Here is a 12,113-nt window from a genome sequence, read left to right as displayed (position 1 = left end):
AAACCACTTAAATGGCTAAGAACCAGGCTGTTTGCTGCATTTAACTTCTGCTTTTTACTGATTTTTTTTTCAACCACTGAATAGAATCCACTTGTCTTTTAACAACAAGGTTCAAATCCTTGAATGTGAAACTAGTTGGTGCAACAGAAACATGAATTATATCATTTCGCTACACTTGCCTCTCATGAAACGTGAACATTTCGTGTTTCATTACCAAAAACATCCTAACTGGGTCTTTCCTCCATGCTTATAAAAAGTCTACTTTTCAAAAACAGATAACCATCTCCACAATCCTGTTTTCTGAAGAAGGGGCCAGACCCGAAATGTCAGCTTTCCTGCTCCTCTGATGCTGCTTGCCCTGCTGTGTTCATCCAGCTTTACACTGTTATCCACAATCCCTGATGTGTCAGCACCTTTGGAATGTGCAACAAGGTGTCCTGCATCCTGATAGGATGATCTTTAGCCTTCAGGAGAAATCAGTGAGTTCTTAAGTTGGATCAAATCTCAGCAAGTTTTTGCAATATACAGGGCGTGACATTAAGACCAGACCCCTTTTATTAACAAAGATGAGAATATAATGAAGTCAGGTCTTTCACTGCAAACTATCATCGCTGATCCTTTGAAAGTACCTTTTTTTAAAATTTCAAGGTAATTTCTTGTTGTTGTGGGTAAGTACTAATGACGTAGACACACAAATATTTGGACAGCACAAACAGACTGAACTGAAGTTTCCAAGACATAACTTCTTTGGTGATTCAGGTTAATTACACTCGCCTGGCGGCCTGTCAGAGAATAAAGAGCCCGCTCAGTGAATTGTTTCATTGCTGGAACCGAACTCAATCTGGCCTCAACACAAAGAGCCATGATGAGCCCCAACAATGTGGACAATAAGGCAAGTGCTGTAGCTTCAGTAGGGTCTTAAAGCCCCAGCTGTAATCCGTGTTTAGTTGGATTGACCTGGGCAGTAGTCACCTTTAATCCTGAAACCAGTGTTGAACTGTGACCTTCACAACAGCAGCAAACCCCACCCCACAACCTCCCCCTCCAAAAAATCCCAACATTGCTCTTCCTGGCTAACCAGACTGACTTTCTTCTTTCAAGTCACTTCTTCCCTATTCCAGCTCTCTCCACGAAGTTAGCTCCAAGGGAGTACGCTATTCAAATCGAATCAAATATTTAAATGTGATAAAGCTGAACCAAGGCAGCTAAGCTCCAGGAAATGCTGCGGGACCCATTTAAACAGGAAGTAGATCACAGCTTCAGCCTGGACTATTTTGCAATACTGACGACCCTGTGTTTTCTTTCGACAGCGTAGGAGCTGTCAATTTGGGCTTGTATTTCCATATTGGGTTGTTCATTGCTTGCATTACACTGTCGCAGCTTTCAGGCAGGCACCCACTCACTGCCAAACTGGAAAAGTGACATTGCCTATCAGTGACTTGGAGGTGAACAACATCAATGAAAGTTTAAACATGGCCAGGCTTGAGAGTCTGAAACTGCAGAGTTAGCAGGATGAGGCACTAAAACATGCACCCCACTGAGCTGATAGAAACCATTCTGCTTCTTCTATTGCAGGTGACTCCATTTCACATTAGTGTTCTCCAACTAATCTACCTCTGTCCAGTTTTAACCATCCACAATTTAACTGAACTCCAGAAAATTGTTTGGGGGCAAACTAAACCTAAAAATCACAGAATCAATCCATTTGTTTCTTGGTGGAAGTAGTTTGAGCAGTCATCATAACAGAGCACAATCTGTCCTTGGGCCCCAGCTATGCCTGCATCTTTGTAGGTTACGTGGAACAGTCCCTCTTCCGCACCTACACAGGCCCCAAACCCCACCTCTTCCTCCATTACATTGATGACTGTATCGGCGCCGCCTCTTGTTCCCCAGAGGAGCTCGAGCAGTTCATCCACTTCACCAACACCTTCCACCCCAACCTTTAGTTCACCTGAGCCATCTCCAGCACATCCCTCACCTTCCTGGACCTCTCAGTCTCCATCTCAGGCAACCAGCTTGTAACTGATGTCCATTTCAAGCCCACTGACTCCCACAGCAACCTAGAATACACCTCCTCCCACCCACCCTCCTAATTCCATCCCCTATTCCCAATTCCTCCGCCTCCACCGCATCTGCTCCCACAATGAGGCATTCCACTCCCGCACATCCCAGATGTCCAAGTTCTTCAAGGACCGCAACTTCCCCCCCCCCCAGTGGTCAAGAACACCCTTGACCGCGTCTCCCGCATTTCCCGCAACACATCCCTCACACCCCGCCCCGCCACAACTGCCCAAAGAGAATCCCCCTCGTTCTCACACATCACCCCACCAACCTCTGGATACAACGCATCATCCTCCGACACTTCCGCCATCTACAATCCGACCCCACCACCCAAGACATTTTTCCATCCCCACCCTTGTCTGCTTTCCGGAGAGACCACTCTCTCCGTGACTCCCTTGTTCACTCCACACTGTCCTCCAACCCCACCACACCCGGCACCTTCCCCTGCAACTGCAGGAAATGCTACACTTGCCCCCACACCTCCTCCCTCACACCTATCCCAGGCACCAAGATGACTTTCCATATTAAGCAGAGGTTCACCTGCACATCTGCCAATGTGGCATACTGCATCCATTGTAGCCAGTGTGGCTTCCTCTACATTGGGGAAACCAAACGGAGGCTTGGGGACCGCTTTGCAGAACACCTCCGCTCTGTTCGCAATAAACAACTGCACCTCCCAATCGCAAATCATTTCCACTCCGCCTCCCATTCTTTAGATGACATGTCCATCATGGGCCTCCTGCAGTGCCACAATGATGCCACCCGAACGTTGCAGGAACAGCAACTCATATTCCGCTTGGGAACCCTGCAGCCCAATGGTATCAATGTGGACTTCACCAGCTTCAAAATCTCCCCTTCCCCCAGCGCATCCCTAAACCAGCTCAGTTCGTCCCCTCCCCCCACTGCACCACACAACCAGCCCATCTCTTCTCCTCCACCCACCTGCATCCCAAAACCAGTCCAACCTGTCTCTGCTTCCCTAACCTGTTCTTCCTCTCACCCATCCCTTTCTCCCACCCCAAGCCACACCTCCATCTCCTACCTACTAACCTCATCCCACCTCCTTGACCTGTCCGTCTTCCCTGGACTGACCTTTCCCCTCCCTATCGCCCCACCTATACTCTCCTATCCACCTATCTTCTTTTCTCTCCATCTTCGGTCCACCTCCCCCTCTCTCCCTATTTATTCCAGAACTCTCACCCCATCCCCCTCTCTGATGAAGGGTCTAGGTCCGAAATGTCAGCTTTTGTGCTCCTGAGATGCTGCTTGGCCTGCTGTGTTCATCCAGCCTCACATTTTACAATCTGTCCTTATCTGGTTTGAACTATACACCCACAAGGACTGGACACCAGATGCGCACAACATTCCCATTGAAATTTTCTGTAAAGATCAGCAGCAAGTGTCATAGCTGACTTCCTCCCCTCTCCATTCCTCAGCCAAGTCTCATACCATTCATATCCTGAGGCCTCAAGTACAGATAAGAGATCACACTCTGCTCCCCTTCACTCAATGACATACATTAATTATCTGTTTATCCAGCAGGGCACCTGGAAGACCTCCCTGGGTTCATCTATTGGGTAACGCAAGTTTCCATTTCAGAACTAACTATCCTTGCCAAATAATAACAGACTTTCTAGATACATAGACTCACACAGTACGCAAGAGATTCTTTGGCCAATTAAGTCCATACTAACAAGAATTAAAACTACTACCTACACTCGTCCCACTGTCCTACACCAGGCCCATAGCTTTCAGTGTTACTGTATGTTTTGTTCACTCACTGAATGTGGGCCTCGTTGGCTGGGCCAGCATTTATTGTTTCTGACTAGCTGCCTTCTTGAGCCACTGCAGTCCCTATGCTGTAGGAAGACCCAGGAGGGTCTTAGAGAAGGAATTCCAGGATTTTGACCCAGCAATACTGAAGGAACAGCAATATATTTCCAAGTCAGAATGTTGAGTGGCTTGGAGGGGAATGCGCAGGTGGTGGTGTTCCCATGTGTCTCCTGCCCTTGTCCTTCTAGATGTAGATGGTTGTGGGGTTGGAAGGTGCTGTCTGAGGATCTTTGGTGAGTTTCTGCAGTGCATCTTTGTAGATAGTACACACTGCTGCTACTGAGCGTCGGTGGTTGAGGGAGTGGATGTTTGTGGATGTAGTGCCAATCAAGCGGGCTGCTCTGCCCCGGATGCTGTCAAGCTTCTTGAGAGTTATTTGGGCTGCACTGATCCAGGCAAGTGAGGAGTATTCCATCATACTCCTGACTTGTGCCTTGTAGATGGTGGACAGGCCTTTGGGAGTCAGGAGGTGAGTTACTCGCCACAGTATTCCTAGCTTCTGGCCTGCACTTGTAGCCGCTGTGTTTATGTGGCGAGTCCAGTTGAGTTTCTGGTCAATGGTAACCCCAAGGAAGTTGACAGTGGGATACTCAGTGATGATAACACCATTGTATGTCAAGGGGTGATGATCAGATTGTCTCTTGTTGGAGATTTTGAATTGACTCTAATTAGGTTTATTGTCACATGTACTTACATGAGTACAGTGAAATGTTTATAAGTCACCACTTATGGTCCCATCTTAGGTACAAAGGTACCTAGGTACAGAAGCAGAAAAATAAGGAAAACAAAGTTTAATAAATTAAACATTACAGTCCTTCTTACTAAAAAGTGGAAACGTAAAGAAACATAGTTAAACAGTTCAACACCATTGTCCATAAGCTTGACCTCCCCTGCTCCAGGCTTCAACTCACTCCTGTCATTCCTACTCCTCAGTTGCCTGTTCTCACCACCTTACAGCCTGTTACTGCCCTCGCTCTCACCACTGGCTGAGATGGTCATGGCCTGGCATTTGTGTCACGTGAATGTTACCTGCCACTTATCAGCCCAAGCCTGGATATCAACCAGCTCTTGTTGCATTTGAACATGGATTGTCCATGAGTCAAGTGTTTGTCCAGTTACTTTTTGAAGGTTGTGAGGTTATCTACCTCAACCAGCCTCCCTCTTTAAGCTAAAATGTTTCAACGGAAGTTTCTGTGAATTTCCTTACTGACCTGGTGAAATCCCAGGTAATCCTGAATCGTATGGGAAACATAGAAAATAAGTCCATCGGCTGTGACGACCAGAACAAATCCATTCAGAGCCTAGAAGGAAAAGCAATTTGGAAATTAGTGTTAATCATCAATGCAAACTGAGAATGAAAATGCAGGTAACAACATAAGATGCACACTAATCAATGATTTGAACAACACAAATGAAAACACTGAGAGTACAGCAGATTCAGCAACAGTGTTATGTCAATGTAAGATATTTCCTGAACACTGTCTAAATCTAATACTGATGGAGTGTTTATCAATGGGTCAGACGTACACTGGGTAGCTGAGTACTCAGTCTAAAAGACAGTACTTGCAAGCTAGCAGTTTGATGTAAATCTTTGATTAAATCACATTATTTTTCAGTGCTGGTTATTAGAGATTACTAATACAGTATAATATCACACAAGTGGATTGCAAACTCAGATTGGAAGCTGGTTGAGGTGGTGGACGAGACGTCACTACCAATGGGCAAGAGACTGTCACTAAGGACCAATGATAACAATCTGTATGACAGAGTGCATGAGGATTGTTCTAACACTTGCAGCAATGCAAGAACAGAGCAAAAACTGAGTTATCGACTGAACCATAATCCTTACTGGACACCAACCCCTGAGTTTGAGTCTTGATGTTTGTATCTTTGGAGCCAAGTGCAATTAACCAGTGCCTGAAGCTACCTTCACAGAGAGAGAACGATTGCTGTGCCCCTGTACAAAGGGATGGTACAGTGGTTAGCACTGCTGTTTCACAGTGCCAGGGAGGCAGATTCAATTCCACCCTTGGGTGACTGCCTGTGTGGAGTTTGCATGCTCTCCTTGGGTCTGCATTGGCTTCCACCCACAACCCAAAGATGTGCGGGTTAGGGGAACTGGCCTTGCTAAATTGCCCACTGTGTCCAGAGATGTGTAGGCTAGGTCAATTCACCTTGGAAAATGCAGGGTTTACAGGAATGAGATAGGATGGGTCTGGGTAGAATGCTCTTCAGTGGGTCAGTGTGTACTCAATGGGCTGGATGGCCTGCTTCCACACTGTAGGCATTCTATGAATTAATGTGGGCACCTATATATATGACATTACCTACAGTTTTGATCAATAGCCAGGTGACGCATTGAGAATTATTTTTAAATGAGAATTTTTCTTTGCTGGGTTCTAAACATAAAGACCACCAATTATATTAACAACATTTCAGAGATGAACAGGTAGGCTACTTAGGTTCCACCTTCCAATTTAACAACTAAATTTAAACCACGGCTAGTAAATTCAACACAGGACCAGAATATGTGTCTTTGTACAAGATTCTTAAAAGGCTGAAGAGGTTAGATGCTGAGAGGATGTTTCCCCTTGATGGAAAGTCACAAATTAGGCTCACACTCTTGGGATAAATGAGTGGACATTTAGGGTTAAGGTGAATGCTGTATGAGAATCTGAAAGGTTAATCGTTGGAAAAGTGTGTCATCCCGCTGTGAGAATGTCAGATATCGGATTGAAAATGGATCTTGCATGGACTCCCAAACAAACAGATATGGTTCAGTGATGTGTATGTAGTTTGCAACATTGCAATAGCTACTAGCTGTTAACTTCACTTGGTATTTCTACTAGCTGCCCCCAAGTGGTCAAATGCTTCCGACCTGAGCCTATACAACAGTGTGGAGAAACGGCTTGACTCGGAGCGTCATGAATGTTTTGAGTTCGCTCTCCCATAGGACTTTGAAAGCTCTTCTGTAGAGTGTCTTCAAGAGTGGAATTTATAAATTTTTGAACAGTGAGGAAATCAAGGAACACAAAGTTACTGCCTCAAATGCATGCAAATATAATTTTGTACAAGTAAGAGATGCCTTTGGTTTGTTTGGATAGAGTCAAACTCCAATGTTTATTTCCTTGATATGCTACTGTACAGAACCGACCTGTGCATGTGACTAAGTATACATTTTATGAATAAAACGTACACTTAGAATAAAGAAAAGGTCAGGTAATATTTTGGAGAGACCATATTTACAAGCATTTGAGGCACCAGGAGGATCCAATAACTCAGCAGATCCCTACTGAACTTCAGCAGGAAGACCACAAACAGTGGTCTTCCTCTACTGCACCATGGTAGCAGGTGCTCCAAGCTTTAGTACATCCCTCAACATGTAGACCTTTGTTCAAGTAAGGGATGTCTTTGGTTGATTTAGACACAGTCAAAACTCCAATGTTTATTGTTTCCTTGATATGTTAATGTACAGAACCAAACTGCATTGGTGACCATGTATATATAAAGATTTTTTTTAAATGAATATATTTTAAACAGAAAAAGGTGATATTTTGGAGAGACTCAAAAAAAATGTACTGCAGTCATTTCTCCTCTTTCCTTTTCAACAGTCCGCGAGTGATAATGAGCTCCTGAGCTACTGAGTATTGACTCCCAAGGATCAACTCAGTGAAAGTCAATCATGGAGGGACCATTGTGAAACCCAATAAATAAACACCAAACAATATCTTAACTCGATGGTTTTCAAACCAAAGCAGGAAATATTGGAAGTACTCAACAGGGCAGGCATTAGGGGAGGAGAGAGAAAAAGAGTTAACATGTTAAGTCTATGATCTTTCTTCAAAGAACAGGCATACTCAGATATTTTTAGTTGAAGATCACATTTGCAAATGCATTTGTATTCATGGACATTCTATCTAAATTATAATGATCAACAACAACAGTTTGGTTCTGAAGAAGGGTCACTGGACCTGACACGCTAACTTTGAATTCGCTCCACAGATGCTACCAGACTTGCTGAGTTTTTGTAGCAATCTCCGTTTTTCTTTCTGATTCCACAATTTTTTTTGGTTTTGTTTAAATCATAATGATATTCAATGTTCAGTGAGAACCTGGAAAAGCTTGTTATTTTTTACGTCCTTGATCTGAGTTTAAAATGCTTCCAAAATGATTCCTCCCTAGAACAAGGCTGAATACACCTGACGATAAATACCAGCCTAAGTAATTGTAGGTCAATGGTAGCCTTTCTATTGACCTCTGTCTCCTGTGCCCACCTTTCCTGTGTGTTGTGGATGGACTCTGTTAATTGGACCCTGAGCTGGAAGTTTTAGTCTGAAACTAAATGCAGAACCTTTCCATAAAAGTTGCTTTATTTACACAACGCAGCATCACATATATCTGCCCATTCTTCATATAAAAACATTTCTAACTAATCCATTTAGACATGGTGTAGCACACTTGTGGGGGTAGATGGGACTTGAACACAGATCGTCTAGCCCACAGGCTAGACCTCTGTGCCATAAGACTCCCTTGTGCTCAGGGCACGTAATCAATTAATGCCTTATTCATCCTTAGCCAGGATAATGTATCTAACATGCCAGTAAGGCTTTTGTGGTGCAGCTCTAATTTTATTATCTCTGGTTCAGAGAATCCAGGTCCAAGTTTCATCTGCCCCGGACATGTCATAACAGCTGATTAAAAATATCTATTTAACACGCCATCATTTCACTCCACTCCCACTTCCTAACTCAAACTGGCCACCACTTGCTTCCTATTAAAACATTTCACAATTTGAATCCCTGATCTGCCTGGAGGAAGCTGAGGGGCAGAACAATGCAGTACTGGCTTCTGTCAGCTACTAACCCAACTTTGCTGCCTTGTTTAGCACCAATGACAAAGTGTAGACATCGATTGCTAGTTTCGTCACTCAAGCAACAACAACAGCTTGACTTGCAAGGAACTGGTTGTTTGTAGCACTTGGGGCTGTTTGGAGGTGGACAGGCATTCTGCGATTGTATTAATTCATAGCAGATTGGTTTAGTTGGCAGCACTTTCACCTCTAACTGCAGATGATGTCGGCTCAAACAGCATTCAGTTTGTGGTTCCCTAGTGTGGGACTGACAGCATGCTGTGTGGTTGGCTTCAGAATGCAGAAAGACCTGCATTTCTGTTGCACCTTTCATGACCACTGGCTGTTTTAAAGCCAGTGAGGCATATTTTGAAGTATAGCCATAGGGATAACGTAAGAAAAGAAACAACAGCCAATTTGCACAAAGCCAGCTCCCACTAAGAGCACTGCAAAACTTCTCAGATAATTCGCTTTTCGCGACATTGATTGAGGGTCAAATGGCGTCCAAACCACCAAAGCAAAGACCCCTGCTCGCCTTCACAGTGTTGTCTTTTACATCCATGTGAAAGAGTAGTTGGGGTGTCAGTTTAATGTCTTATTCAAAGGGCAGCAGCTTTAGCAGTGCAGCACTTCCTCAGTACTACACTCAAACATCAGCCTGGACCATGGGATCACATCAACCGGTTAAATCCACAACGTTCAAACTCAGAGCTGAGAATCCTACTGACTGAACCACGGCAGTACACTAAACAATGAGCCCACTAAAATGGGCATTAAAAAATCCCAGAGTATAATGTGAGGTTCAGAGAATTTCCCTGGGGCTTCTGGTCAAAGTCAACAACAATCTGATTGACTGCACGCCCATCTCTTTGTCTTGGGGTGAATCAAACATCACAAGCACACCCCGAATAAGTGTCAATGTGCTTTGAAAAAGTCCACCATGCGACCGAGAGTCTGTTGCGGTTTCTGAGAGCTGTGATAAAACCCAATAGAAATGCCCCACCATAGCTCCGCCAGTTACACTCAATGGGATTTACTTTGTGCGAAGCAAGGTGTGGGCCAAAATGGCAAGTCCTGTTCACCTGATCCTCTGATCTTTGTTCCCACTGAATGATGGCTGTTGATTCACTGTCGGCCACGACGCCATCCAGATCATCCAACCCAATCTGGCCAATGGCAGGGAGGAACCACCATTGGTTGCATCTGGACAAGCACCTGCTGATCTAAATGGGTGAGGCTTACACATTCCATCCCAGAAATCCACGCGGGTGATGATGCCATCTGCCAAGAATGGTTGCCAGCAATGCCCACGGTCCCAAAAATAATTCGCCTGAACGCCCTCAGCCACAGCATAAAATTCTGTGGAATGGTAAACAAACCATCATGTGTACCCTTTACTTCTTTCCGCCTCGAAAGAAAATGCGACAGATGCGGAAAGATTGCTTCCCCTTGTGGGAGAGTTGAGGGCCAGCGGGCATAATCCAGAATAGGGAGTCGCACATTTGAAACAGAGATGAGGAGAAATTTCCTCTCTCAGAGGTATGTGAAGCTGTGGAATTCTTTACCACAGAGGACCTTTGAGGCTGGATCATGAAGCTTATTTGAGGCTGAGGTGGATAGGTTTTTAATAGAGGCTTAAAGTCATACCGAGCACAGAAAAAGGCCCTTCCGCCCATCGGGTCTGCATCAGTCAAAAACAACCACCTAACTATTCTCTTGCCATTTTCCAGCACAAGACCCATCATCTTGCGTTCCTTGGCATCACAAGTGCACATCTAAACATCCCTTACATTTTATGAGGGTTTCAGCCTCGACCCCCCGACAGCAAAGAATTCCAGATTCCAACCACGTTTGGGGTAAAAAATGTAGTCCCCATATCTCCTTTAAACCTCCTGTCCCATATCTCAAATCCATGCCTCCGGCCATTGATCCCTTCCTCAGCGCCAAAGGTTCTTCCTGTCTCGCCTCTCTAAGAGAATCAAGGGTTTCAAAGGAAAAGGCAAGAAAATGGAGTTGTGAATTATCAGGTCAGCAATGATCTCATTAAATGGTGTGCAACTTGATGGGCTGAATGGTCTACTTCTGTTCCTATTTGCGATGTCTCCAACCTTTGCTGGAGTAGGATTCTCTGGCAGCTACTATTCTGTTACACCTCACCAAGACAACCATTCCCCATGTCTCAACTAGAGGTCTGGCCGCAGAATGTACCTTCATGCAAACCCAATGTCAAACACAATGGCAAGAACGGGGACCAAAGGAGAGGTAGAATAAAAAGGATGCATTTGGTAGCACGGAGGTTTTGTTCCTGAGCTCCAATTTCACAGGCCTACGTTAGGAACGTGGAGAAAAGGAGCTCAAAATTCCCCGTGGTGGTTTGAGAAACTCAATTTCGTTTCCTTTGAAACCAGGGAAATAAAACATCGGTACAGGAACGTTAAAGCTGGTTTATTAAAATTAAAATCACCGGTGGCAGATGCCAAATTCAATAATGCTATAAATCAAATGCAATTACAATTCATGATGTAGTTGTAGATAATTGTACTAAAAATGAAGTATAAACTAATAAAAACATTGTATAATTATGAACAGTGCTCGATAAAAATAATTGACTAAAATTAACATAAAGTTGAAGTTTGTAGTCTCAGGGCTGGGATGTAAGGAATCAACCTTAGAGAAGAGATAGCAATTTACACAGCATGAGCAGAGGATGTTGACTGGTTAGCTCATGATTGCACAAGGATGGTTCGTTATCAATTGTGGTTAGCCGCTGAGACCTGTTGCTGTTAAACAGATCTAATCCATATGTTACTCTCAAGGTTGAGGCCAACACAGTCATCGCTTACCAGTACTATGAAGTAGCCTAGAAAACCACTTAACTGGACTGACCGCTATGCCAGTCCAAGAGTAAGAAAGCAAAGATTGGATCTCCTCATGGCTTCTCATCTTTACTGTAGCTAAGATGGTGGTGCACTGGTCTCTGACTCAAAGTCTGACTCCAGAGATTTCATCACCACAACCTAGTCTGCCACTCAAATGCAGGGCCGAGGAAGTGCTGCACAGTTGGAGGTGCTGTCTTTTAGATGAGATTAATGCTCGCTCGTTCCCTCTGTCCTCTGTGGGTGAATACAAAGACCCCTTGGATCTTCCCTGCTCCTCGGATACTGTCTGACCTGTTGTGCTTTTCCAGCTCCGCATTTATTGACTCTAGCTTCCAGCATCTGCAGTCCTTACTGTCTCCAAGAGGGGGTTCTCCCTGATCCACTGCCAGACACGTTTACCCTTTAAACATTGTCACAAAATCAGAGGATTAGGTCATTATCACCACTGCCATTCATGGGAATTTGCGGCGTGTACATCAGCTACAAGTTTT

The 12,113-nt window shown here is 44.5% G+C and overlaps 1 protein-coding gene across 2 annotated transcripts in view; it reads right to left on the bottom strand.

Annotated features, from left to right (window-relative positions):
* The window catches only part of LOC125454437 (aryl hydrocarbon receptor-like), a 128,740-nt gene that overhangs the window by 50,308 nt on the left and 66,319 nt on the right, over window positions 1–12,113 (bottom strand). For both annotated transcript variants that reach the window (XM_048535178.1, XM_048535179.1), the window contains one exon: window positions 5,106–5,195. In XM_048535178.1, coding sequence (XP_048391135.1) covers window positions 5,106–5,195 — 90 coding nt within the window. The remainder of the gene's footprint in view (window positions 1–5,105; window positions 5,196–12,113) is intronic.

The sequence above is a fragment of the Stegostoma tigrinum genome, chromosome 7 (assembly GCF_030684315.1).
Source record: "Stegostoma tigrinum isolate sSteTig4 chromosome 7, sSteTig4.hap1, whole genome shotgun sequence".
In the NCBI taxonomy this organism is placed as follows: Eukaryota; Metazoa; Chordata; class Chondrichthyes; order Orectolobiformes; family Stegostomatidae; genus Stegostoma; species Stegostoma tigrinum.
This window is presented reverse-complemented; position numbering and strand designations above follow the sequence as displayed.